Source organism: Gadus chalcogrammus, chromosome 18, assembly GCF_026213295.1.
Source record: "Gadus chalcogrammus isolate NIFS_2021 chromosome 18, NIFS_Gcha_1.0, whole genome shotgun sequence".
In the NCBI taxonomy this organism is placed as follows: Eukaryota; Metazoa; Chordata; class Actinopteri; order Gadiformes; family Gadidae; genus Gadus; species Gadus chalcogrammus.
The window spans coordinates 11,681,100-11,708,702 of NC_079429.1; the positions used below are offsets into that span (position 1 = coordinate 11,681,100).

General features: G+C 42.0%; 3 protein-coding genes and 3 pseudogenes across 3 annotated transcripts in view; 1 reads left to right on the plus strand and 5 right to left on the minus strand.

Annotated features, from left to right (window-relative positions):
- Positions 1-2,406: 2,406 nt before the first annotated feature.
- LOC130371412 (hemoglobin subunit beta-like) lies at positions 2,407-3,130 on the minus strand (annotated as a pseudogene).
- Positions 3,131-4,189: 1,059 nt separating this feature from the next.
- On the minus strand, positions 4,190-4,925 carry LOC130371410 (hemoglobin subunit beta). Its single transcript, XM_056577184.1, has 3 exons — positions 4,825-4,925; positions 4,488-4,710; positions 4,190-4,372 (listed from the first exon to the last, which is right to left on the minus strand). The coding sequence occupies exons 1-3, from the start codon at positions 4,914-4,916 to the stop codon at positions 4,244-4,246; spliced, it is 444 nt and encodes a 147-aa protein (XP_056433159.1). The 5' UTR covers positions 4,917-4,925; the 3' UTR covers positions 4,190-4,243.
- A 2,357-nt stretch (positions 4,926-7,282) lies between these two features.
- Positions 7,283-9,796, minus strand: LOC130371400 (aquaporin-8-like). Its single transcript, XM_056577172.1, has 5 exons — positions 9,431-9,796; positions 9,007-9,133; positions 8,248-8,462; positions 7,599-7,732; positions 7,283-7,485 (listed from the first exon to the last, which is right to left on the minus strand). The coding sequence occupies exons 1-4, from the start codon at positions 9,688-9,690 to the stop codon at positions 7,618-7,620; spliced, it is 717 nt and encodes a 238-aa protein (XP_056433147.1). The 5' UTR covers positions 9,691-9,796; the 3' UTR covers positions 7,283-7,485; positions 7,599-7,617.
- Positions 9,797-10,902: 1,106 nt separating this feature from the next.
- On the minus strand, positions 10,903-14,108 carry LOC130371831 (aquaporin-8-like; annotated as a pseudogene).
- Position 14,109: 1 nt separating this feature from the next.
- On the minus strand, positions 14,110-22,829 carry LOC130371832 (leucine carboxyl methyltransferase 1-like; annotated as a pseudogene).
- Positions 22,830-24,062: 1,233 nt separating this feature from the next.
- arhgap17a (Rho GTPase activating protein 17a) overlaps positions 24,063-27,603 on the plus strand; it is a 32,521-nt gene continuing 28,980 nt past the window's right edge. Inside the window, exon 1 of the mRNA XM_056577193.1 lies at positions 24,063-24,596. Within this exon, the coding sequence (XP_056433168.1) occupies positions 24,544-24,596 (53 nt within the window). The 5' untranslated portion in view covers positions 24,063-24,543. The remainder of the gene's footprint in view (positions 24,597-27,603) is intronic.

The following is a 27,603-nucleotide window of genomic DNA, read 5'->3' on the forward strand; positions in this document are numbered from 1 at the left end:
ATAAAATACAATAACATTTTGTCAAATTCTTTGAGTTCCTTTATTCAAATTGAAAAGCTATAGCGTCCCCGTGATTGCAATCCACTTCGCCACGCTCCGTGTGTTGCGATATTCAAATGACATTTCAATCCGCAAAACGGAATCCAAAACGGAATCCAAAGAGGAATCCAAAGAGGAATCCAAAAAGTAAATATGCAAAGTGGCAAACGTATCAGCCACCAGCGGGAACTACGTCACTTTCTATTGTGTCAGACTGTTTTATGTGTGGGGGGAGGGAGTTCCAGAGCCTGGGTGCTGAACAGCTGAATGACCGGGCACCCATTCGTAATGAGTCGTGATGTGGGGATACATAGTAGTCCAGCAGAGGTTGAGCGGAGGGAGCGGGAGGGAGTGTATTCTTGGAGGAGGTCCCAGAGGTAACTGGGGGCTAGGTTGTGGAGAGCTTTGTAGGTGAGGAGTAGGTGGAGACGGTGGGTCTCCCGACCCTATGTTTCGCACCCAGTGCCTGTAGCACTTTGGAAATCTTTGTGTTTACCACACTGGCGTCAAAACGTACCCGTGAGGATAAGTCGTCTATCCTATCTCCCAGAACACGCACTCTATCTACTGCATCTGTGTCTTCAACACGATTGTTCTCCACATCATCGGCCAAACTTCGGAGCGTATCAATAATCACCATTGGTGACCATGGACCTGACACATACGAACTAGAAGTGAACAAGGGAATTACGAGCAAGTGACGTAGTTCCCGCCCAGACGCTGATTGGCTGATACGTTTGCCACTTTGCATATTGACTTTTTGGATTCCTCTTTGGATTCCTCTTTGGATTCCGTTTTGCGGATTGAAATGTCATTTGAATATCGCAACACACGGAGCGTGGCTAAGTGGATTGCAATCACGGGGACGCTATAGCTTTTCAATTTGTATAAAGGAACTCAAAGAATTTGACAAAATGTTATTCTATTTGTATTGTTAAAACCTTTTTCAAATTTAATTGAGGATTGCATTGTCACTTTGCATTTTAAAATACACTTTGAATAACGTATTAACAAATTACATTATACAATTGCATAATGCATTGTCAAATGCATAATGGAATTCCAAATTGCATTGCCATTTGAATTTTGCTACATATATGCTTCCATAAAAGGGCTCAAGTGCTGCGCAAGCAAGTTTCTAAAGCACTGCTGGACAGAGCTCTATGGCTTGATGTTAGATTTGTATTGTTATTATGCTAGTCAAATCCATAAAAGGAGATAAATAACAGAATCAGGGAAGAGAAGACAGGGCAAGTCATTTTTTGGTGATCAAGGTTTATTTGTTACTTTTACAAACAAATAAATGCAATAACGGTTAAAAGACAACGTAAGGTAAAGACAACCTGTTATAACGAACAATTATCATCATCATCATCATCATCATCATCATCATCCTCATCATCATCATCATCATCATCATCATCATCATCATCATCATCATCATCATCCTCATCATCATCATCATCATCACCATCGTTACAATCGTCATTCATTCATTCAAGTAGCAGTACGATAATACATTTAATTTAGAGGCGCCTTTCAAGGTCACGATTACAAGACCTAGGCTATATCATGATTATAATCCTATTATGATTATGATTAGGAATTATACTCTGATAATGTTGTTATTATTATGATTATGATTTTTAGCATTGTAATAAATAGTTAAATTATTAATAATCATCATAATAGGCTAATCATAATCATTTTGTTGTTCATAATAATAATACTAATTGTTTTTTTATTAATAACTTTTTTATAATAAATAAAAAGCACTGAAATTAACGGGCTAAATTGTACATTTTTATTGGAATTAGGTTAAACGATATATTCAATGATCTGGGATATGTGGTTATTTATTCAACAGCCGATTCCACAATTCATATTTTTTCCCATCTTCGACAGAAATACAGAAACAATATCTTGATTAAATCCAAAATAATGTATTGTCGGTATGCTATTGAATTGCATTCACTTAATAACTCAAACCAAACATCCTCCGAAACCCGTGTAATAAAAACCCATCAGGATGACGCAGCCTGTATGGCTCTTACACTAAGGTAATTTGCTTGTTTGTTTATTTGTTTGGTTGGTTGTATGGTGGTTGCCTGGTTCTTTTATTTTTTATTTTATTGGCTGTCTGCAAAAAAAAATCAAGCATTAAGCATCAAAACCGTTGTTTGGACGATGTTGACATGTGTAGGCCGACAGGCCATGGGGAAGTATGGCAGCCCTGAGCGTGTTGAACCAAGGAACACAGCCACCCCAACATTACAGCAGTAACAAATGAGGATACAACGAAGTGAAAGTACAATTTTTTTCATTTTTTGTTTATTCAAGAAAATCTGCATTTTGTTGAATATCAGCTTAGTGGTACTGTCTGCCCAGAGCGGACGACGACAGACAGGAACTTCTGCCACGCCACCTGGATATCCACGGTGAAGGCGGGGCCCATCTTGGCGGCGATGACGACGGTCAGGCAGTCGGCCAGCAGCTGCACATGTGAGGGAGGGAGGAACGTTAAGTGAGGTTCAGGTTCGTTAAGAAAAACTCAGACAGAGCACCGTGAGGTGAGAATAACTGGCGATGGTTCGTGCATGATCGTACCCTGAAGTTGTCGGGATCCACGTGCAGCTTGTCAGAGTGGAGCAGAGACAGCTCGGCGTAGGTGTTCTTGATGTTGTCCATGTTCTTCAGGGCCCGGTCCAGACCGTGCAGGATCTTGGTGCCATGGGCGGCGATCAGGGGGTTGCACAGGATGGTCTCTGCGTTGTACAGGTTGCCGAAGCCGCCGAAGTACCTCTGGGTCCAGGGGTACACGATCAGACACCTGCAAGAGGACGGGGAACGATGCGTTAATTCATTAGTGGTGTCAACAAAAAAAAATACGAGTTTTAGTTTCACAATGCATTCTTAACGACATATGGGGCAATATTCAGGCGCATACCTGCACAGAGACTTGCGGCCGATCTCTTCGTAGTCCAAGTTGGAGAAGATGCTAGTAATGATGGCGCGCTCACTATCTGTCCACTCAACCATGGTTGCTGATGTGTTGTTGGTGCTTCAGTAGAAGTTCAAACTAAATCATACCCTTCGCTCTCCACCCTCGGCTTTTAAATGGTTCCCACCGCCGGCCCCTATTCACGGAACGAGCTGCAATAGGCTGGAGATGATAGGCTTCAGATAAACCCATCGAACCAGATGTTTCTTGAAGTTTCGCTGTTTTGCAGGCCCATACATTTAGCAAGTTAGTTTGAGAAATGTCTACATTTCCGAGTTCTACAAACGACACATGCATATGGATTTTCATTGAGTGTACTGCACTACCTGACCTTTACTTCTATAGGCCCATAATACAAAATCAAATAGGCTGGGACAAATTCACAAGAAGGGCTGCACAAGCACGTTTCTAAAGCACAACTGGAGAGAGTAGCTGGTAAATATAATGTTAGATTTGTATTTTATGATTTTTATTTTATTTGTGATGATTATAATGATACTTACAATACCTACGTTATGTATTATAATTATGTATTGATATATTATTGTTATCATTATTGATGTTGTAATTTTGAAGAATTAGGATTCGTTCCTTTTTTGGTATTTTGCTCAACAGAAACCATAGCCTAAAACTGTGAAATTCAATTTTTATTGGAATTAGGTTAAACGATATATTCAATGATCTGGGATATGTGGTTATTTATTCAACAGCCGATTCCACAATTCATATTTTTTCCCATCTTCGACAGAAATACAGAAACAATATCTTGATTAAATCCAAAATAATGTATTGTCGGTATGCTATTGAATTGTATTCACTTAATAACTCAAACCAAACATCCTCCGAAACCCGTGTAATAAAAACCCATCAGGATGACGCAGCCTGTATGGCTCTTACACTAAGGTAATTTGCTTGTTTGTTTATTTGTTTGGTTGGTTGTGTGGTGGTTGCCTGGTTCTTTTTTTTATTTTTTTTTATTGGCTGTCTGCAAAAAAAAATCAAGCATTAAGCATCAAAACCGTTGTTTGGACGATGTAGGCCGACAGGCCATGGGGAGGTATGGCAGCCCTGAGCGTGTTGAACCAAGAAACACAGCCACCCCAACATTACAGCAATAACAAATGAGGATACAACGAAGTGAAAGTACAATTTTTTTTCATTTTTTGTTTATTCAAGAAAATCTGCATTTTGTTGAATATCAGCTTAGTGGTACTGTCTGCCCAGAGCGGAGACGACGACAGACAGGAACTTCTGCCACGCCACCTGGGTATCCACGGTGAAGGCGGCGCCCATCTTGGCGGCGATGACGACGGTCAGGCAGTCGGCCAGCAGCTGCACATGTGAGGGAGCGAGGAAGACGTTAAGTGGGGTTCAGGTTCGTTAAGAAAAACTCCGACAGAGCACCGTGAGGTGAGAATAACTGGCGATGGTTCGTGCATGATCGTACCCTGAAGTTGTCGGGATCCACGTGCAGCTTGTCAGAGTGGAGCAGAGACAGCTCGGCGTAGGTGTTCTTGATGTCGTCCATGTTCTTCAGGGCCCGGTCCAGACCGTGCAGGATCTTGGTGCCATGGGCGGCGATCAGGGGGTTGCACAGGATGGTCTCTGCGTTGTACAGGTTGCCGAAGCCGCCGAAGTACCTCTGGGTCCAGGGGTACACGATCAGACACCTGCAAGAGGACGGGGAACGATGCGTTAATTCATTAGTGGTGTCAAAAAAATATACGAGTTTTAGTTTCACAATGCATTCTTAACGACATATGGGGCAACATTCGGGTGCAAACCTGCACAGAGACTTGCGGCCGATCTCTTCGTAGTCCAAGTTGGAGAAGATGCTATTAATGATGGCGCGCTCACTATCTGTCCACTCAACCATGGTTGCTGATGTGTGTTGGTGCTTCAGTAGAAGATCAAACTAAATCATACCCTTCGCTCTCCACCCTCGGCTTTTAAAGGGTTCCCACCGCCGGCCCCTATTCACGGAACGAGCTGCAATAGGCTGGAGATGATAGGCTTCAGATAAACCCATCGAACCAGATGTTTCTTGAAGTTTCGCTGTTTTGCAGGCCCATACATTTAGCAAGGTTTGAGAAATGTCTACATTTCCGAGTTCTACAAACGACACATGCATATGGATTGTTAGATTTGTATTATTATGATTTTATTTTATTTGTAGGCCTATATGATGATTATAATGATACTTACAATACTGACGTTATGTATTATAATTATGTATTGATATATTATTATTGTTATCATTATTGATGTTGTAATTTTGAAGAATGAGGATTTGTTCCTTTTTTGGTATTTTGCTCAACAGAAACAATGTAGGCCTAAAACTGTGAGGTAGAATGAATTGGATCAAATGTGTAGGTTAAATATGCGGCGTAATTTCTTAAGGAGGATGTCGGATAACATAGATTTAACACACATATTAAAGATGTAGGCTATTACACTGACTGACATTAGCATTGCTAAATAGGTTCTTGATAATCTCTTGGGGCAGAGAAGGTGCAGGAGTTGTGCCAGGGATCCACCCTCACTTATCAGAGGGCTAATCAGGCTCTATACGTTTCTTGTTTCATGCTTCATGCTTCATTATAAATTATGTATGTATGTATATATGTATGTATATATATATATATATATATGAATATTATATGTATATGTATATAAATATACATATATATATTGAAAATGGTGTTACGATTAAATACTAGTAATTGTATATACTAAATAGACAAAATGCAGAAACCCTAACCTACCATTATTATATACCATATATACACCATATAATATCATATATACAAAAATGATATAGCCATATATATCATATACACAAAAAACGTTTCTTGTTTCATGCTTAATGCTTCAGTATAAATTATGTATGTATGTATATATATATGTATGTATGTATGTATGTATATATATATATATGTATGTATGTATATAATAAATTGTATGTATGTATATATATATATATATATATATATATATATATTATATGTTGTATATACTAAATAGATTAAATGCAGAAACCCTAACCTACCATTATTATACCATATATACACCATATATATATCATATATACAAAATGATGTAGCCATATATATCATATACACAAAACCTGTTGTGTGTATATGATATACAAATTATGTAACGCTGAGCATTACAGATCTTGCTAAAAAATAAACCTGCATAGCATTTGGAAGTGTAGGCATATTTCAAACCTTTTGTTCGATTTGACAATTCTCCTGTTCCTGTTTAATTCTCTTAAAATGACAGTCCCTTTAATATTTGTAAAATGGGATTTCTTCCATGCAACGCAAATGGTGTGCCTTGTGTTTGAGTAATGCTGCATAAAATATAAGTGCCCTTAAAGCACACGGAGCTCACCAAGTGAGCGCTATCTGCGATGCACCACGGGCTGTTATCTGAGGCTGCACGGGCCCGCCCATGTAGGCGTCCGCTCCGCTGCTCTGCCTTGATATCTGCTATGGAGCCGATATCTGCATCCTGGGGCGATCGATTGAAAGACCAAAACATTTGATGCATAGAATACAACAATCTATACAGCAATCGTTTGGAAAAAGTATTTTGGGAGGTGTGTGGGGGGGGGGGGGATATGGTATATTGAATGAGTTAAAAACCTAACTCGCCCACTTGTGATGTCAGAAGAGGCAGATTTTCAAAATGTCACCTTTAAACACCCTAAAAACGATAGCGTCTTGAACGGGATGAAGACAAACGATGCCAGGGGGAACGGGAGCAGAGGGTCAACTCTAGGGGGGGCTCGGAGGCCCACGGCGTCACACAGAGTCGACAGTTATCTGGCCTCGCTCGTTGGGATGTGGTCTTACAGAAGGAGGACCCTTGTGAGGGTGCATCTGTGTGTTTACATGCTGTTCAGCGAGGTCCCTTTTGGAGGGCTTAGTAGAAGTAGTACCATTAATATTGGTAGTAGTAGACACTTTTATTATTAGAAGACGTTATATTTGTAGAAGTGGTAGTAGTAGTGGTATACATTTTATCTTTAGATTTCTATGCCCAAAGGAAAATATTGTATTCCATCATGACTCCCAGCAAAGGTTCACACAAAGCACAACTGCAGACATGGGTCAAGGTCCCTTTGATGGCTTTATGCCCATATGTTTAAGGACCTTGTTAAAGTTGACGGTGACTAGTTGATATTAATATCTGGTACAAATGAGACGACACATATAGTTTAGTTAAAAGGTTAGGTTTATTCACAGAAAATATAACAATAATAACACTAACAACACAGACAACATAAGTACCACAGGAGCTTCAAGACATGGCGTAACAACCGTGGAGTGGGACATCCTATCAGGAACCCTCGTCTCAAACAGCATACCGCTACCAAACGAACATCTCAGAGGGATCACTTATTGATCAATCTTATCTTCTCATCTCCGAGAATCAGCCTGGGAAGAAACCAAAAAACGGTTTTAAGTTGGTTTTCGAAATTGTACTACAGGTTTTATTTCAAAGATGTTCCTCAATGAAAGCTGAGCTACTTGGCGTGTCGGCCCCTCACCTGAGCAGTGCAGCAGCGATCAGGCACCCCCCGATGGGACCCACCAGTACACCCAGTGGAAGGTCCAGTAGTTGGTCATCACCGCCGGGCCGAAGGCTCTGGCCGGGTTCAGGCAGGTCCCCGACACGTCCCCGCTGAGATCAGCCCAGGAGTGAATGAGGAAATGAGTGAATAAACAGCTTTAGATATTGTTTATTTAAGATGCAGTGAATATAATGAATTTAGTGGTGAGACACTAGCTGTTGTTATTTGACAATTAATTTGTGTGTGTGTTTGTGTGCACGTGCGTCTGCATTTGTGTCTGTGTATTTGTGTTTGCATATGTTTGTGTTCATATGTATGCATATATGTTTGTGTGTGTGTGTGTATTTGTGTGCATATGTTTTCAGATACTGTATGTTCGTGTGCATATGTGTGTATGTGTGTGTGTGTGTGTGTGTGTGTGTGTGTGTGTGTTTGCTGATATGTGTGTGCAGATGTGAGTAGATACATTTGTGTGCATTTGTGTGTACGGATATGTTTGTGTACATATCTATATGTATAAACAAAACAGTATACATGTAGGTTTACACAAGTGTGTGTGTGTGTGTGTGTGTGTGTGTGTGTGTGTGTGTGTGCGTGTGTGGGTGTGTGGTGGTGCCTCTGTTACCCGGCCAGGACGTTGATGATGACGGTGCAGCCCACCAGGAAGGGGGCCAGGGGGGTCTTGGTCTTGGGGTTCACCGCCACCAGGAGCACCACCATGGTGATCAGGCAGGTCATGGCCATCTCGCCGAAGATTGCGCCCGGCAGCTGCGACTCCGTCTTCAGGATGTCGAAGGCGGCGCCCGTGGCATTGAGGTAGCGGTCGGCCGGGACCATGAGCTGTCAGGCATCGGGGGGGGGGGGGGGGAGGTCAGGGGTGGGAGGAACATGGGATGAGCTGCCTTGGATGTCAATGTTAGTCGATGGGGAAACGTTTGTTTTGGTTTGTAAACGTATTAGTGGCTACAGACAGAAGAAGGGTTACGATTGTGAACTGATGGAAACAAAATGATGATAATAGTGTTTCATATTCAAATTACATATTAGCGGTAGTAGTAGTAAAATATTATTTAATATTATTATTATTATTATTATCTGTAGTAGTATTAGCAGAAGTAATATTAATATTTTTAGTAGTTGTAGTAGTAGTTGTAGAAGTAGTAGTACTAGTTTTTTAATTGTTTTATATCTACACTTCATGTTTATGATGGCAGTTACACTGATTATGCCAGCCCTGTACATGGGCAAATCGAATAGAGCGACAAATACAGTTATATTCTATTCTATTTCATGATATTCAGGTATTTGGATCAAACGTTTGTATATCAAGGATTGTCTTCCAATATGCATTGTCTGAAATGCTAGAAAATGCTTGGAGGCCGACCTTTGACATGCCGGCTCCTAGTACTCCTCCAATCAGCTGACTGGCGAGGTAGGGGCCGACCATCACCAGCTCCATGCCTCCACACAGGTAGATGGCGATGGTGAATGGAGGGTTGAAGTGAGAGCCACTGGAAGAGATATAGCACAGAAATGTCAGCGGACACGAGGAGGACTGTACTTAAATAGATACATATGGCTTAACAGGACTGGGATTTTTTTTATAAATGAAATGAAATGAAATAAAATTAGGTTAAATTAAATTAAATTAAACTCAACTCAATTAAATTAAGTTCCATTGCATTCCATTCTAGTTCATTCTATTCACCCTTGCTGCACTTGTATCCAGTTGCCTTAGAAACCGGCAACGCGTCTTGCAACTCAAACAGTGGCTCCAGGATGAAGCTATGATTAAAACCTTTAATCACCTGATGTTATCCATGACGGCCACCATGATAGCCACGGCCAGACCGTGCACCAGAGCAGGCTGCAGCCTCCCGGCCGCCGGCACGTTCTCGATGACCGACGTGCAGCCGATGAACACGAAGAACATGGTGCCTATCAGCTCGGCCAGGCACGGCTGGAAGATCTTCTCGTAACGGTTGGGCAATCGGGGGACCGCCACCGCCTTCCCCTTGTCCATCAGGCTGGCCTCCGTGTCCTCCAGCTCCATCTTCATCAGGCCCATGGATTACTGAACTAGTGCTGGTGGCGCTGGTGGTGGGGTGGCTCTGTAGGGATTAAGGGGACCGCTGATGGAGTCCTTCTTCACCTCAGCGGCCTAGCTCGACTCAGCTTGTTTAAGACAGAATGGAGGGCAGAAGAAGCAGTTACTCTTATACCCGAGACGGGGATGATTCTACAGCCGGATTGATTATTGTCTCGTAAAACATTAAGGGTTAGTGGAAATAACGGACGAGCTAATGTTTGAACTGGTACCTTGACCAGAGAAGAGGAGGTGTCTTATTGTCTTAACCTTAGCTCTAGTTGAGCTCTCTCAGACGACGAGTTAGGAGTTGCCCTACTTTCCTGAAAGTGTGTCCTGGACTCTATTCAGACTTGATAAGGGTTGAATATGACTCTAATAAATACAGCAGCAGGAGTTTCTGTGTGTCTATGTGTGTCTAAGTATTGTGTGTGTGTGTGTGTGTGTGTGTGTGTGTGTGTGTGTGTGTGTGTGTGTGTGTGTGTGTGTGTGTGTGTGGTGTGTGAGAGAGAGAGTGAGTGAGTGAGTGAGTGAGTGAGTGAGTGAGTGAGTGAGTGAGTGAGTGAGTGAGTGAATGAGAGTGTGTGTGGGTGAGAGTGTCTGTGGAGTTCAAGGTCAGGTCAGTACTATGATATTAACCAGGGCAATAATGTTGGCAATATGGACAATTCCTCTTCAGCACAATCATCATAATTATCATCAATGCATGGAAAAAATCTTGGATCTTGGATCGTCATCGCAGAATTGGCAGAATGTCTGTGCATAATGTAGGCGGAAAAGTACACTTTATCTTTAAATCGTCACTTTATATTCCATACAACTTAAGTGAGGCCTATATTTGGAAGCCAACTGAATATATCTCAAGTTAGCCATATAGAGTATCCACTTGACAAATTAGGCATTTTTACCTAAATAACACTTGGTTAACGACGCAAAACACCCAGTATGACATTCTGGCCATTTAACCATATCAATTCAAATCTTATTGTTTTTTTGTTGCAACAGTTTTATGATTATGTGTTGTGTTTCTAAGAACAACCCTATATCTGCCATATAAAAAAACCACTAGGTTTTGGACTTCGCCCCAAAAAATAAACACTATTATAAACTGTTATAAACACATTGTAGATATTGATCAACCATAGAAGGTTGATTGTCTGTATCAAAGTAGGCGCCTCCAATGTAGCGTACATTTTTGTTGCAACTTTATTCACCTCCAGACTTTCAATACATTGTACAACTCCTATATGATGATTATCAACACATGAATAAACTAAATACTTAAAATGCATGGTTTATGAATGGGTTTTGAATCCAAAAATGTAACATACATTGGACAAAAATAAATGTATGTAGCTGCTCCTGAGAAAACAGAGTTGACCCACAAGTTCTTGGTTGTTTTGGTCTGACATCAACATGGCAGTGCTGCCGGTGATCCGTCGACGTAAGATGTTTTATTTCAGTAAGACACGCGTCGTCTGGTCCCCAAACAACAGCCTGCATGGGGCAGATGTAGGTCAATGGGTTGCTCGTGTGTTGTGTTTCATTGGAGCGTGCACAGTTATATGAAGAGAAATATAAAATAAAACCAATACGAATATTTAGTGTTTTGTGTATTTGGTCATACTATAAAACACAAAAACAGGCAAGCACAGGTAGTTAACAAGGTATTCTTATTTTGATCCATATTCTATTATATTGCTGACCCGCCAACCATGCAGTGAAAATAAAATTGTACTATGATGCAGGTTAGCCTCGAACAGCCAATCTCGGAATCACTCCACCGATTATTTTAGCATTGCACGGTGACGGATTGCACCACTGGACCCTTACGTCAGGTGCACGATGATAAGATTAACCATTATAAAAAGCATATGCAGGTATTTCAGGTCAACGTTATATCCAACCAGGATTTATAGCCCAAATCTATTGACTATTTAACAGTGCGTTTCGATGTAATACAACCTTTGGAACCAAAAATTTAGTTTTTTCACAGTGAAACAAATCACACACTGTGACAAGTAACATTTCAGCATCCTGTAGGTGACATTCACTGCAAACGTGTGTTTAAATATAAAAACAACCTGTGGAAGAAACCAATAGACTGAACTTAATACTTCTAATAATAATGAAAATACAATGATATGATATAATAGCAGTGAGGAGCACACACCGAACAAAGGTGACAGTGAGAAGGGCCCCACAGAGGGGCCCCACCCAGTAGATCCAGTGATAGTTCCAGTAGTTGGCCACCACCGCTGGGCCGAAGGCTCGGGCTGGGTTCATACAGGCCCCGGACACGGCCCCTCTGAAACACACACAGCCAACGTTACACCTTGTGGCCCCCGGCCCCATCCAGCCAGGGTTTAGTACCAAGATGGCCCATAGCAGCATTATGAGTAGGACCCCTGCTGCATTGACCATAAGCCACTCTTGGGGAGTAAGGCCCATAGCAGCATTAGTATGACCCCTGCTGCATTGACCATAAGCCACTCTTGGGGAGTAAGGCCCATAGCAGCATTAGTATGACCCCTGCTGCATTGACCATAAGCCACTCTTGTGGAGTGGTATAGATTAATAACATGCAGGCAATGGACTCTGGTTATCTATCTTCCACAGTTTAAACTCCTTTTGACTTCCTGGTCTATAACAAAGAGATCATAAAAGTTGCGGGGCATCGTGTGGGCAGGGCAGGGCAGGGAGTTTGCGAACTAGGTGAAAAGTTCAAAGGTTCGTAACCTCAATCAATGGAAGCCTACCAGCAGTTGGCCTCTTTGCCGTTATAGCCCAGCTCCGACCTGCTCCTTAATGTCAGGTACCTAAGCTAACACTTGATCGAGACACTCCTCAATCCACACTCATGTAGGCAGACAACTCAAACCAAGAACATCAGCTCCCGGCCGTAGGAGCGATAGGTGGCAGTTTACCCGGCGAGGACGCAGGAGCTGAGGGTGAGGCCGATGCAGAGCGGAGCCATCTGGCTGCGGGTGCGAGCGTTGGCGACCCCCAGGCACACCACCGAGGTCAGGAACAGGGTCACCACCGTCTCCGCCACCGCGGCCCCGGCTGCCTGGGCGGGGAGCTGAACGGCGGTGAAGGCCCCGCCGAACGCAGCGTTGAACAGGGCAGCGGGGTACACCGCCTGGAGAGAATAGGGAGGACTGGTCTGAGCTGGGACACCCCAGCACCGAGAGGAGTGTCCACCCCATGTACGGGTACTTCTGTCTGAAGTACACTTTTGAAACAAACGCAAATCATATAAATCTATTTGTATAATCATTGTTTATTTTAGTTTATTTGTCTTTCGTGGGAAGATGTTACGATTTAAAACCCTGTAACCTTTTGATCGTAAACTGTATTTTGTTCAAAATGAAAGATAATTCTAATAACCTTCATCCATATTATGACTTTGTTTTTTTGATACTTTAATTTGAGACAGCCGATGCAACGTTTAATGTTCATAAAATAGTAATAGAGTCGTCCTGGTGACACTTCACGCAAATCAGAATCATTATTGTCTCTTACCTTGGCCAGACCGGCGCCTATCATCCCCCCCAACGTCTGGACTACCATGTACGGGCCCAGCAGGGGGGAGCTCCATGCCTCCACACAGGTACAAGCTCAGAGACACAGCTGGATTGAAGTGACCACCACTGGAACAACAACACCAGCAACAGTGGATTATGGAGAATATTTAACTTCACCAGAATTGCCGTGCACATTCGTTATTCATGGTCATCTTTATATTCACTAACTTGATCCACCCACTTTCCTAGTGTTTACACTGAATCACTGAGCCGAAGCACCAGGCTGCCCTTGCATGAACTACTACACACTGAAACCTCAGTGATGTTATTATTTTTTGTTGCAGTTCTTTAAAGTTAAATTCATTTAATAATTAACCATGTGAAGAAATTCAAGAGGGCTTGATAAATAGAAAGCCTAACGATAACGATAGCATCGCGATATGATACACATACAGTAAATAACAATACGTTATCTTCCTATTTCAATCGCAAATATAATGGAAAGAAAAGTCAAAAAAAACACTGACAGGTTTCACCTCATTCCAGATCAACATTCACACTTCCCAAAGGAAAACTCCACCTGCTGCCTACCTGATCTCCCCCAGGACAGTGATGAGCACCCCCAGCGCCAGCTATGGGCGAGCGCCCGGCTGGACCACCCCTCCACCCCCTGGTTCCCGATCACAGACACACAGCAGACAAAGACAAAACGAGGGTGTGCCCAAACAGCTCGGTCAGGCAGGGCTGCAGGTACGCCCGGAAACACGCACGTGTACTCTCCGTTTTTCTGAGCGGGGGCCATTCTTCTCCTCCTTCAGCCCCATCAGCACATTAAAAGATCTCTAGCCTGGACTCAGTCACTGAAGAAAACATCTCACTGGCGGTCTCTGGTGGAAGATGGTGTGGGTTTGCCCGGTTTCTTCTCCTGTCTCTATGTGGAAAGTGGACGCGGGCTTGAAGGTGTCGGGATGTGATGCGAGGAGGGGTGCGTGTGTGCGTTGGTGGTGTGGTGGGATTGTTTTGCTCTGATGGAGAAAAAGGTCCATGGACAATCCCCGTGGCTTTCTCTTCTTGGTTTGGTTTTGTCATCTGATGCCGTCCCCCAGGAATACGATGAGTCCTATAAAATGGGCTTGTTAATGAGGGTTGATGCGCTATCCGGTTCCTTCCTTTCTGCAAACCCATTCATTGTTTTCTGTTGAAAAGTTTGAAAAGAACTGACATTAATGCCTTGCAAGAAGTATTATAAGAAATATATTTGTGGTTTACTTCACAAAAAATGGTAGAAAATATGGAACAAAAAAAAGTGATCGCACATATTCCACATTTTGAGCATTTATTTCAAAGTAAATCCGTCAGATCTCCTAAATGTAGGGCCAAGTTCAATCACATTGCATTGACGCCTGAATAAAATATAATAGAATAAAGAATAAGTCAAATTAAACTCATCCACTAGGCACACAGCAGTTGCCCGGTGGTACCATGCTTGCGTTGGCTGGAGGAACTTCTAGTCTGTCTGAGGGGGTTTGACTGAACAGCAAGAGAGAGCGGAGCGAGAGAGAGAGAGGGACACTTGCCTTGTGAAGACAGATGCTTATACACTGAACATGTAAGACCCTGAAGATGGTGACACCAGCCAACGACGGCACTAAGCCTGGCCATTAACACAAAAAATAAGTTTTATTCAACAGCCAAGGAGTGGTCAAGATTAGGTTTTTGTTCGGAAAATCGGTAAGTCATAAACCAGACTCTCTTGAGTTTCCACATTCCAAATTTTCCATATCGGCAAACATTCAAGAAGTGGCCTTTTAATGACAAACTACAAGCAAAGACAGGTTGATCGTCCAATCAATCAATAAATACTCAATGGCACAAACATTCTAAGTAAGACGCGTAAATCGATTAAACAGCCTCAATTCTTCAATGTGATACACAACCACCAAAAGAGAGAAAAGTATAGGAGAACAGTGGTAGAAGAAGTAGTAGGAGAAGAAGAAGTAGTAGGAGGGTGGGGAAGAGAGAGCGAGAGAGCGAGAGCGAGAGAGATAGAATATGGCAGGAAGTGCTCGATATCTCCCATATTTGTCTCGTATCTCGTAGGGTCAAACCGCCGTTCCGCTGAGATCGATGCTCTGTCCATTTTATTAATCTTCTAACTGAATAGCAGAAGCTGGGTCTGCACATGCACATCCTCTGTCTGGCTGTCCTGGCACTATTTGGTTACCATGGTTACCACAGGGGTCGAGCAGGTAGCTGGGAACTTCACGTCAAAGGAGAGTTGGGAAAGACCTGAGGAATTAAAAAGACCATAAGCAATGAAACAACATTCTGTTACTACGGTATTTTTAAGCGGTTTGGCCTGTTTGACTCGACAGCTGGGTTTGAATCCCAATGTCTGGAACTCTTCTACCCTGTAGGCCTCCTTAGCAAGACACAAACTCCTTATGACAACGTTGCGCTGTAAAACAATTTCCAAAGGGTCAAACATGGATCAATAAAATATACATCCTCATTCTAAAGCAGAGAAAGGAGGGCCTTGGTTTGATTCAAACAAAACATACTTTTATTGGGGTCAGGATCACCTTACCTAACGACCAACAGCCCAGGTTGTGCTAGGGGTTAGCAACCGTTAGCTTAATGGCTCGCTTTCATTTAATGAGCCTCATTTATGAAGAGCCACGTTACAAAACACCACTCTCACCGGGTCTTAGTTTGTCCTTGTTGGCCCAGCAGATGCAAGTAGTGTTGAAGAAGCTGCTGCAAACAGCTCTTTCTCATCCAGGAACTCCAACTCTCAATTCTAGCAGGGAATTGCACAGGCAATAAATGCATTTGTTCTTTTTATACGATTGCACAATAAACCAATTTGGACTTTTAGAATATTAACTAACTTTATAACAGTTATACGTTTTACAAGGTTAACCCTGGTATTAGCTTTTAGCTGATGTCTTAACCTGATGCTACTATCATTAAGGGTTCAATGGTCACAGCGCCGGCCAGGAGACAGCCAGGTTATGTAGGGACAGGGCATGTGAGGTAATAAACTCCACTAATACCAGGTTAACCCTGGTATTAGCTTTTAGCTGATGTCTTAACCTGTTGCTACTATCATTAAGGGTTCATGGTCACAGCAGCGCCGGCCAGGAGACAGCCAGGTTATGTAGGGACAGGGAATGTGAGGTAATAAACTCCACCCACCCAGCCACCCACCCACACAACACCTGGCCAGGTCGTCCTGAGGGTAGGAGCCGTACACCGTCATCATGTCCAGGGCGTCAGCGTGCTCCCACCAGTCCTGCAGGAATCTCTCTTTCTGAAGAAACGCACACGCACACAGCATGGAGAAACACACAAACACATACACAAAGGGCCCCCACACACACACACAAACAAAGCATGGAAACCACACACACACCACACACACACACCACACACACACACACACACACACACACACACACACACACACACAACACACACACACACACACACACACACACACACCACACACGTTTAGAGTACAAAAGGTCTGACCACACGCAGCTCTGCGTGAATTCACTAACTCAGAGATCAGGAAAATGGCTGATATCAACAAATTCCAGTGTTCATTGACGTGCGTCTGCAGTGTCCTATTATGACCTGTCTTGCGCCGCGGTGGTGAGTGGTGTGTGTGTACCTGAGAGTCCAGGGACCTGCAGGCCTCCACACCTGCCAGGTTACACTGGCGCCGCCTCAGGTTCTCGATCATCACCTGACCGAAGCGGTCCACCATGTTGGCCTATGGGGGAGGAACACAACAGAGGAGCGTTTCTCCTGCTATAACCACCTGCCATGACTTCATAGACATGATCAGGTTTACCATTAATAATATAAATAGAACAATTCATTGTTGGCTCCCTTGATATGCATAAAAAGTTGACCGGTACAACCTGTCCACGCATACGAGTAAATGATCCCTAGATGTGATGGTTTTATGGGGGCTTGTGTCAATCGTATCTCAATCTAAACCCAATCGGATGGGACTTTTATGCCGTTTATGTCCGTCCCTATCAGTGGCGGGCAGCTTTTGTTTGTCCCCAGCTCACCTGTTCGTAGTTGATGAACCTGGCCGTGTGGAACTCTCGGCAGCCCATGCAAGCAATTTGGAGGACTGGACGGGGTTCATGTAGACCAGCACACACTCTGACAGCAGCAAGGTTGGAAGCCTTGGGTAGGTGGGGGGGTACAGAGGAAAATAAATTGACTAAAGCATGCAAAATGACAATAAGGGTACTATTGTGCTATTCTGTCTTTATCTGTATTCAGCTGCAAGTAATTTAAAGCAACAATCAGCAATTTTGCACACTGCCTTTGTTTTGATTCAATTGTGTTTTGAGCGAGTCTCATGGTTCTCATGTATTCATTTGACTGGCCTACTGGTTTGCTGTGTTGCAATTTAAATGACAGGTGTGTCAACTAAACTCACTTCAAAACTGTTTTCCGCTCCAATCCTCCTGATTACAGCAGGCCTTTCTGCGTCCAGAGAGGCTAATCACTTTGACAAGCACACGATTCACCGAGCACTAGCTGTCACGGCTGTGAGGTCTTGCCGTATGTAAAAGCCTTAAGGGCGTGTTCTTCTAAATGCCACTAGAGGATTGAAAAAAAGAGTCCAAGTATAAACAAGTCAACGGAGGGGAAAGAAACATATCTGTCACTTATTTATACTCCATTAGTACCACAGCCTCTAAAACACAAGAGGTTGTGTACACGATGGATGACGCAGTCTCTCTGGTGGGTTTTCCTCTAACCTAAGGCTCTGCCCAGTCGGCCCTTAGTCACACTTAGACCTAACAAGCACCACCACTATCCACCGAACATTCAAAGTTTTTAGGCAGAACGCAAACTACGGGTTTAACCAAAGCGGCTATTCAGAACCGGTAGGGTGTATTCACCGTCACTACGTTCACGTTCTTCATGAAAACCTTACAAATAAAACTTTAAATCTTTTTTCTTTGTGCTCCTCTGAAATTATATGTTTTTGTTTCCCTTCAATAAATAAATACACAAGCATGTAACCAATCTTCGTGCAAATGGGCAGAGGAAGTAGACGAAACAGAGACACAGAAATTGAAGCCTGGGTTGCAGGGAGGAGTTGGTTTCCGTGCTGCCACAGGGGGGTTTTGTGAAACACACAATGCCATGCGAGAGCGGCCACGAAAACAACAAGAACATTAAAGAAGAAGGGAAACCAGGAAGTTCAACGTATGGTTTTCTGCGACCTGTAAGTCCCTGCCACAGAGCCTAGGGACACCCTCTTCCAGATCACATGTCCTCAGCGCGCTACCCTCAGCGCACTACTCACTATAACTGAGAAGGCGCCCTCATCCCAAAGCGGGATGCAGGAAACATAGAGATGAATTTACTACCTTTTACTACACCGCCACAATATTTTTTACTACCAACACGGGGCGGGGGGTATGCAAAGCCCCACTTGTTCATAAATGTGACACTGCAGCGATCCCTGTAGCCCGAGTGCTGCTGCTGCTAGCACCGCAAAACAACAAAATAGAGCTGCTCCCCCTTCGCACGAAGCAGCTGCTGGTGAAAATTCAAAGCGTTTTGTGATTTAATCGCTTTAATGCCGTTCCATGTCACATTCATCGTTTTTTTGCACAACGAGCAAAAGCTTCTCGGTCATTGCCCATCACGGGCTTCAGCCAGTCTTTAAATGTCGGGTCGTCAACCCCGTTTGTGTAAACTTTTACCCATTCTCTCATAGAGCTAGAAACTCAGCCTTACAGAACTCTGAGGGGAAAAGGCGGAAAATGTATACTGTATTTTTTGGGCTAGATGAAGTTAAAACATGTGAACACAAATATTAAGCAAAAAATTGAAACTCATTTTATATTGAGGTGGTGGTGAAAAATGTACTACCAGTCAAATTGCGTTTGTTAACTTTTACTACCTTTCAAGTGCCTTCATTTATTATTTTATGTTTTACTACCTTTTACTACCCGCGCGGACACCATGATTTGGCTACATCTCATGATTGAGGGGCATCCGCCTGACTTGCCTTTGGGTAGATAACAGACACTGGGTGATCAAACACACACCTACGAGTCAGACACTCTAACCACTAGACCAGGGGTCAGCGTGCCTAGGGGCAGCATTATCATTGGCACACTTAAAAGAAAATATATATATATATTATTATTATCAAAAAATGTCACCGCACAATGCGGCAGCATAATCATTACCACAGATTTTTTTTTGCACTTTATTCTGTTTTGGGCATTTCCTCCCAGTGCAAATATGTTTAAATAAGTTACACTAATTAGTGTTCTGAAACGGGATCAATTAATAGTTTTTGAACCTAGGTTGTGTATAATAGAGAAGAAAATTTTAAAATATTGTTGCAAGTGGCCTGTATGCATCGCCTTCACATGGTTTTACAAAGCTGTACATTTCTTAAAGATATTGATGTGGATGGTTCCAGCATTCTCATATGTTCTCGTTTTTGACATCTCTCACAGTGCAAATATGTTTTTTAATGAGATTCTGAAAATGGTGTTTTAAGATGGGACATATGTAATTATAATTCGTAAACCCTTGTTTTAAATATAACCAAAAAAATATTTAAAATGTTGATGCATGATTGTGGACTATACGGAAATAGTACAATTCCAGGTCTCCCAAAAGTTTTTGGTCCCTGTGTCATAATTCAGCTTAATTTTATATATATTGTTGCTTAAGGCACACCCATTAACGAGAAAATGTCAAACTGTCACTGCATGTTGAAAAGGTTGCTGACCCCTGCACTAGACTATCCTGCAACATCCGACCAAAAACATGACAAACATTAATTTATCTCTCAATGCACCCGCATCATAGGTTAACCACTCAAACACACTGCAACTACTAGGAAATAGGCTAAACAGGTTTGTGTCCTTTGAGGTATGCGGTCATTTGGTGTAATTATCATACTGATATGAATTAAAAACTTGCAGGACATTTTTCCCCTCCCACATAATACAAAATAATAAACTTCATACACCGGATTAGTCCAACTACACCTGCCATTACTTGGTGTATTACATCATAGAAATAATCAGATATTAAAGTTCAATAAGGCCAAGTCATAATAATATATTAACCCCTCATTCTTGGTCCCTTGATAAAGCATTGAAGGTGTAATAGTTGTTGTCAAATAGATACCGATATATACATCAGAAAGCTGAACAGCTTATGAATTTCAACCATGGAATATAATGACGCCACTAAACTAGGGGGGGCAGTTGAGTCTGTGTTGTTCAAGAAGTTTCTCCAGGGACCTTAAACTAGCACCATTTCATGTTTTTTTTTACATTGAAATGTCTAGCAGTGCTAGTATTTCTTTGGAAATATATTAATCGTTGTTTGTTTTAGGATCACAAACACAATTTAATCAAAACAATGTGGGTGAACAAGATCTGCTGATTGAGCTTTAACTTTCATAACATATCGTCTCCTTTTTTACATACTCTGGGTTGAGTTGAAACCTCCTCAGTTTCTCGTCCAAGGTGACGACATCCCGAAGGTCCAGGCCGATGATGCAGTAGCGATCCGAGTCTAGACTGTGACCATCTGAAAAGACCATATCCGTATATGGTCATTATAAATAAAGAAAAGTAAGAAGAATTTGTTTTGATGAAAGCAACGACAAGCACGTGTGTTTTTGTGTGTGTCACCCACCCAGCAGTAGGGAGTCTGAGCTGTGCGTCTCGATGAGGGGTTTGGAAAGAGGCAGCTTTGTTCTAACACAGAGGGAAAAGAGAACAGGTCAAATACACAGCCTACCACATAATAACACGACATTTACACATTGAGCTGAAAAACATTCATGCAATGACTAGACAAACATGCACACCTTTAATCTAGCATTTATTTATTCATCCATGAAGGACTTGTTGAAAGGATTGTTTACAGCTTATTTATGTTTCACAGTGAATGTTTTATCCAGAAGATACACTTATATGCTTGGCAACCAGGCATTTTTATGATAGCTATTTGTCCAATTTGGTACAGGGACATGGCTTTTTTTTTAATTATTCGGTTCTGTATCCCCCAACACGTTAACGCTGAATAGCTCTGCAAGGAACTGGAAATGTAAAATGATACAAAGAGTGATCGGCTTACTTTATATTGTGTATTTTCCTGGCGACCACAGTTGGGAAGTCGACTTCAAAATACTTTTTAGGCATGAGGTTTTCATCCTGTCAAATAAAAAAACACACACACACACACACAGTTAGATTATAATTAACATATTTTCAACACACTATGGTACAGCACATTTAAGTACAATTTGTAAGCTATTTACAACCAAGTCAATAAGTCACTAAGTAAGACACTTTAATCAAAAGTTATCAACATTGATTATCTTGCTCAAGGATGTCTACAGATAGTCTGCGGATATCGGGGTTCGAACCATTAACCTTTCTGCTTAGAGACAAACAGCCCTAATCACCACCTCTCACTCCCTGTACCTTTAACCTCCAGAAGGTTGTGTCTAGCCCAGCACCAAGGTTGATGATCTGACAGTTGCAGTCTGTTTTCCTGACAAACTTGTCTAGGAGATTGTTCACTCCTCGGACGCGGGCGTAGTAACCTAGGAGACAAGGTCAGGTAGAAGCGGTTGATTGGCTGCTCCAAAACACAGTTAAACACCACTACAAAACTACTCACTCAAACGCTTACACTTAAAGGCATCCTTTAAACACCCCTGTCAATAGCTTCATTACAAACCAGAAGCAATAATTTAAAGAAAGAGAAAAATATAACAGTAAAGGACTGTTCAAGTTAATATTTGGTACTATGTTTTGTGCTGTACACAAAAACAATCTGATGTAAAATATTACAACTTGCCTCGGTTGATCTCTGGAGCCTTTCGTTCCCCAACTGATCTGACAAAGTACTGGATATAGGGGTCTTTCCAGTATCCTTTACTGCTTGCAAACCTAGAAAACACAATTAAGGAAACGGAAGATTTAGCATTGATTAATTAAAACAGAAACGTCATACAAGAGTAAAAGCCGCGCAATATGCAAAGATGGATATTTAAGAGGATACTGATGAAAATGACTTTATTTAAAACCGTTCCAGAGGTAGTTCTATATGCTGAGCCGAGTAATCATAGTCCATTTGGTTCTGAAATCATTTAAAATCTACCTTTTGCATGTGGTTGCATCATCACACGTCGCCCTCACTGCTTCATCCGCAGTATCACTGTCCGTGAAGGGCTGTCGGGCTGCCATCAATAAGTCTAAGACTTAGGAATTAACATTAAAATTGTGTGGAGTAGGGTATCCCTGGCACCCACAGAATGCACCTTTCTAACCAGACACCTACTTTGGACAGGTGGTCTTTTAGGACCCGAGACGATAACCGAACACAGCCGATCTAGATCAATATTCTGGCTATGGATAATATGGTCATCAAGCATTGCATGCATTACGTTATTTCTAAACATTTATTAGCATTTATAAATACCCTGCTACTATTGACATCATGCACAACTAGCATAATGCTAGCGCTTGCAACTCTGACAAGCTCCGCCCATTCCGCTTGGGTCGGAAGTTGTACCCATGCTGTCATGTTCCTTCGATGGTCGTGCTGATGAGAAGTGGTGCTTTAGCGCCATCTATCGGCGGTCAGTATACTTTACGGATACATCTCCCCCTAAATACATGGAATATATCAATTAGCCTTCTAGAAACCTGCTTTGCTCCTAAATACATTTTAATTGTAAAACATATGAATGTCTCCAATGTGAATTTGGATGATTACAGATGTAGCCTAATGATTTTGGTTGTTTTGCTTAGAAGACCGCCAACCTGTGGTGGACAGTGTAACTTATTCTGGATTTCAAGAATGAGTTCAACGACATTTTAAGGGGTAGCCTATTCTAATGTGATTATAATGTTGTCTGCTCTAAAATGTGGAGCTGCAGATTGAGGGGTATTGTATAATATAATGCAACAAACAGCTGAGAAGTCGAAAACAATTGATGTTCAAGATAATTATCTTTCTGAGTGAGCATAATCAATGATCTTTGTACATTCGCTGAATGAATGAAGTATAATCCTAATAATCATATATATAAAACACATTTTTATTAATTTAAAAATGTTTATATATATATATATATATATATATATATATATACATATTTATTTTATATATATATACATATTATGAAGATGTCTCTTGAAAACAAATTTCGTGGTGCAAATAAGTTGTTATGAAATATGAAACTCATATTTCATTGAGCATAATCAATGATCTTTGTACGTGCGCAAGTCAGCCTACATAAAGCAAGTGGTCCACAAAAAAGTATAATCATAATAATCATATATATAAAAAGCATTTTTTTTTATTAAAAAATGTTTATATATATATATATATATATATATATATATATAAATATATATATAAATATATATATATATATATATATTATGAAGATGTCTCTCGAAAAAAAATTCGTGGTGCAAATAAGTTATTTTTTATTAATACACATTTCAAAGATAACGAGGTGTTATATTTGTATTTGTAAATTCTCTCCTATTGGCTAAAATTCATTTTAGAGCTATGAGTAATTCGATATGTATATAACATGTATGTAAGGAAGTAAGATTATATGACTATTAAGTCATTTTCATTGTGCAATGGATTGATTTGCACCAGAGAATATTGAGGAATGTACAGACACACGCACGAACACAGGCACACGCACACACACGACCAGTGTAGACCGACTTGTCAGCAGTTTGTCCAGCGGGAGGTACTGGTGGATGGCAGATGATGATGATGCTGCTGCTGCTGCGTGTACTTCCTGCCCCTCATTGAACGCTGTGCTCGAGCAGAGGTGCGCGCTGGTGCTGCTGCTGCGGAGCGTTGGCTCGCCTGGGAAAGTGTTCGACGGATTATCCATCGGGAACGGAGCTAGTACTGTGGTGCTAACGTCAGACTGCAGACGGGACCAGCCATGCAAAGCTGAAAGTGTGGATGTTAGACAGAGCGTCACCGCCGGGGGTTCAACGTATGGCTTTATTAAAAAAAAGTGTTTTGAGGATCATGCCGTCTTCCCAAAAGGGAACTTTTTCTGAAGTCTGAAGGGCTAGCTCCCGAGCTAGCCAAGCTAGCGAACTATTTTTAATTGGCTTGGAGCTCAATGGCACTCGCTTGTTTCTTCGTGTCATAGCGAAAATACTTAAAAGTGTATACACGGGAATAACCGTGCAGCCGAAGTGTCTTTGAAACGTAGACACCACAAAAGGGACCGAAAATGAAGAAACAATTCAATCGAATGAAACAGCTCGCCAATCAAACTGTTGGCAGGCAAGTACCGTTATTTACTCAACCAACCTACTGTACTCACTTCTGTTTATCTGAACGCTGCCACGCACACGTCCCACTACTCATTTACCTTTGTCTCGATGATAGCTTGGTGTGTTTAACATTTCTATATTTAGCTCCATTTTACATTCTATGTAAAAGGGAATGCTTCATTGAACCACACAAACTTTCATCTGCATACAGCGAAGGGGGCATGGTATAATGACACCTTCTTGCCCATTATGTCTTCTAAAATGAACTGCAATCAGAATCGATTGGGCCTGATCACATCTAATAACCGTACACTGTGCAGCTCAAATCACCCAAACACGGTCGCCTATCCCATTTCATAGGTGGGACATTCACTGTAGGCAAACATTTCTCAATGGCTTGTTGTTCTGTGGTAAGTGATTGATAAAACTCAGAGTAGCAGCAGCGATAAGGCACTTTGTTCAGCCTTGACAGCTGTCCCCACTGCTGTTGTGGTATGATATATGTTTAATGGTATTGTATTAATTACTATAACAACAAAAAGTAGTAAATTAGAGGTACAATAACCACGCACTGCAAACTTATACCTAAACATGATTATAGAAATGGTGTGGTTGCCTGTTATGTTTACAAGAAGTGTTATTATGTTGATGTGGTAATATGGGTGAAAACAAAGTGTTAAATGTACTACTGGACTTTTAATGAAAGGGGAATAAAAGGCACGTTGTGTGAATAGGGAGGTGAGACACACACAACGGTGTAATTTCCAGTGTCATCACCCAGGTATGGGATCTGCAAAAAGAAGCCGGTTGGTTACAAACTTAAGAAGCTCGGCATAAGAATGTACCAACAGATCAAAACCATGAACGAGACTTCGGCAACACCAAATCAATCTATTATCGGATTTCTAGTGGTGCAGTGAATTATCTACAAACCAGTATATCAGGAATATGAATTTAATCAGTAGCTGAACAAGTATATCAGGATTTAAAAATAGAAAGAAGAAAATGTAAATGTTGCCAGACACATATGCCAAAACAAGAAGCTGCCCTAGTTTTTAATTCCAGATGATGGCATTTGGGCCTGGGAAAAACACCATCTACCATTGCCATCTACAGGTCGAAGGTACCTGGCTGTGGTAGTTAACTGTGTTGTTTATTTGCATACTATTCAGTGTGAATTTGACTCTATCTGTAGAAGTCGGCTAAGTAAATGAGCCTTGATGTGGCCTCAGCCAAGTCCAGGGTCTGCAGAATTCGAGGACAACTGGAATACTCATCAATTCTTCAACTGCGTCTCAGAGACTCTAAATCAGCATATGACGGCTGAATTCAAATTGCATGTTTGTACTTGGTTAAATGCAGAAAGCAGACGCTTGTACATAAACACAGCGGGATTCTAATGCTGCTTCCACACCAGTGAATAAACAGCAAAACCATCGATATGCATGTCTTCCACACATCAGCAGTGAAAAATGTTGTTGCGTTATTTTTTGTGGCTGGCGACGTGGGGAGCAAGTAGTCCAGGTAATGCCTGTGAAGGCGTCCACAGAAATGTGAATTGTGACGGCCCTTCCTTCTGCCCTCTCAGTTCCTGTGATTGTGCAGAGGCAGAACACCGTGTCCAACACTCAGTCACTCTGAGGAAATCTCTCCTTCTTCTACAAACAGGAAACTGGCTTTCAGCAAAATGCTGAGAGAGAGAGAGAGAGAGAGAGAGAGAGAGAGAGAGAGAGAGAGAGAGAGAGAGAGAGAGAGAGAGAGAGAGAGAGAGAGAGAGAGAGAGAGAGAGAGAGAGAGAGAGAGAGAGAGAGAGAGAGAGAGAGAGAGAGAGAGAGAGAGAGAGAGAGAGAGAGAGAGAGAGAGAGAGAATATGCTGCAATGGATAGGAAGTAGGATGTGATGTTTAATTTCTCAGTTGAAGGATGATTCTGTAATCTATCTTCTTGACTTCCCGCTTCGGACCAACCCAGGCAGGTGAAGTGTCAAAATAACAAAGCCTTTTTTAATCATGTGATAGCAATTTGACAGCAGCACACACTGACACACACTGCAATTAACAAAGCACAGACTGCTTGTTCTTTTGGTAATGTCTTGCTGTGATCTGGTCTTTTATGCATCTGGAGTATGTGGGGAAACTGACCTCTGCAAAACATGCCATCCAGAAAAACAAGCTGAATCATTTCCATAAGCAAGGAGCTTGTATGTGAACATGGTTGGTTGTGGGTCCTAGCTGTGTTAACAAGAGATGGTGATCATGGGTCAGAAATTTTACATAGACTCATGCATTGCTGTGTAGGGCTGGCCCAATTAATCATTATAAACTTCATGTATCGTAAAATAATACAGAATTTTTGCTGTAAGCTATCTACAAATTGTGGTTAATTTTATGGCTTCTATTGTCCTCGTAATTTATTTAGCCTGCGAGACCATCAACCATCATGAGAGTATTTTTGGACACAGTCAAATGAGAGGCAATTCATTCAAAGAAGAGCTCTCCTTTGATGTGACCCACTCACTGCCTGCCGTCCCCTGTCGTTCGGTACCACATAGCCAGAAGGCTCTAATGCTCTGCTCAGAGAACCCACCTGACAGAAGTGCATGTTGAGGTGTGAGTCAAGGGCTTCACTTCTACCTTCAGACCTCACTTGAGTCTGTTTGAGTCAGCTGTCCACCCTATACCGTCGGCCTGTCCCTGGGTGTTTCCCTGGCCCTGTTCCAGCCCCCTCCGGCAGTACAATAGCTGCTGTAAGCCGAGAATTGTATGAGGCTGTGCAAGCAGCAAAAAGGCGGCCGGGCGTACATTCAGAAAGCCCTATTGCTGCTAAATCAAACATTTGATAACAATCCATCCGGTATGCCCTCGAGATAAGATTAGAGAGAAGGGCTGTCACCTTGGTCAGAACGTAAGCCTAATAATAGCGGGCCCGTGCGATCAGAACGGTTATTAGCGATGCTTTGTAACGGGGATGTGGCTGGCTCTCTCTGGGTATTTCTCCCTCGGGCCTTTCATCTGGGCC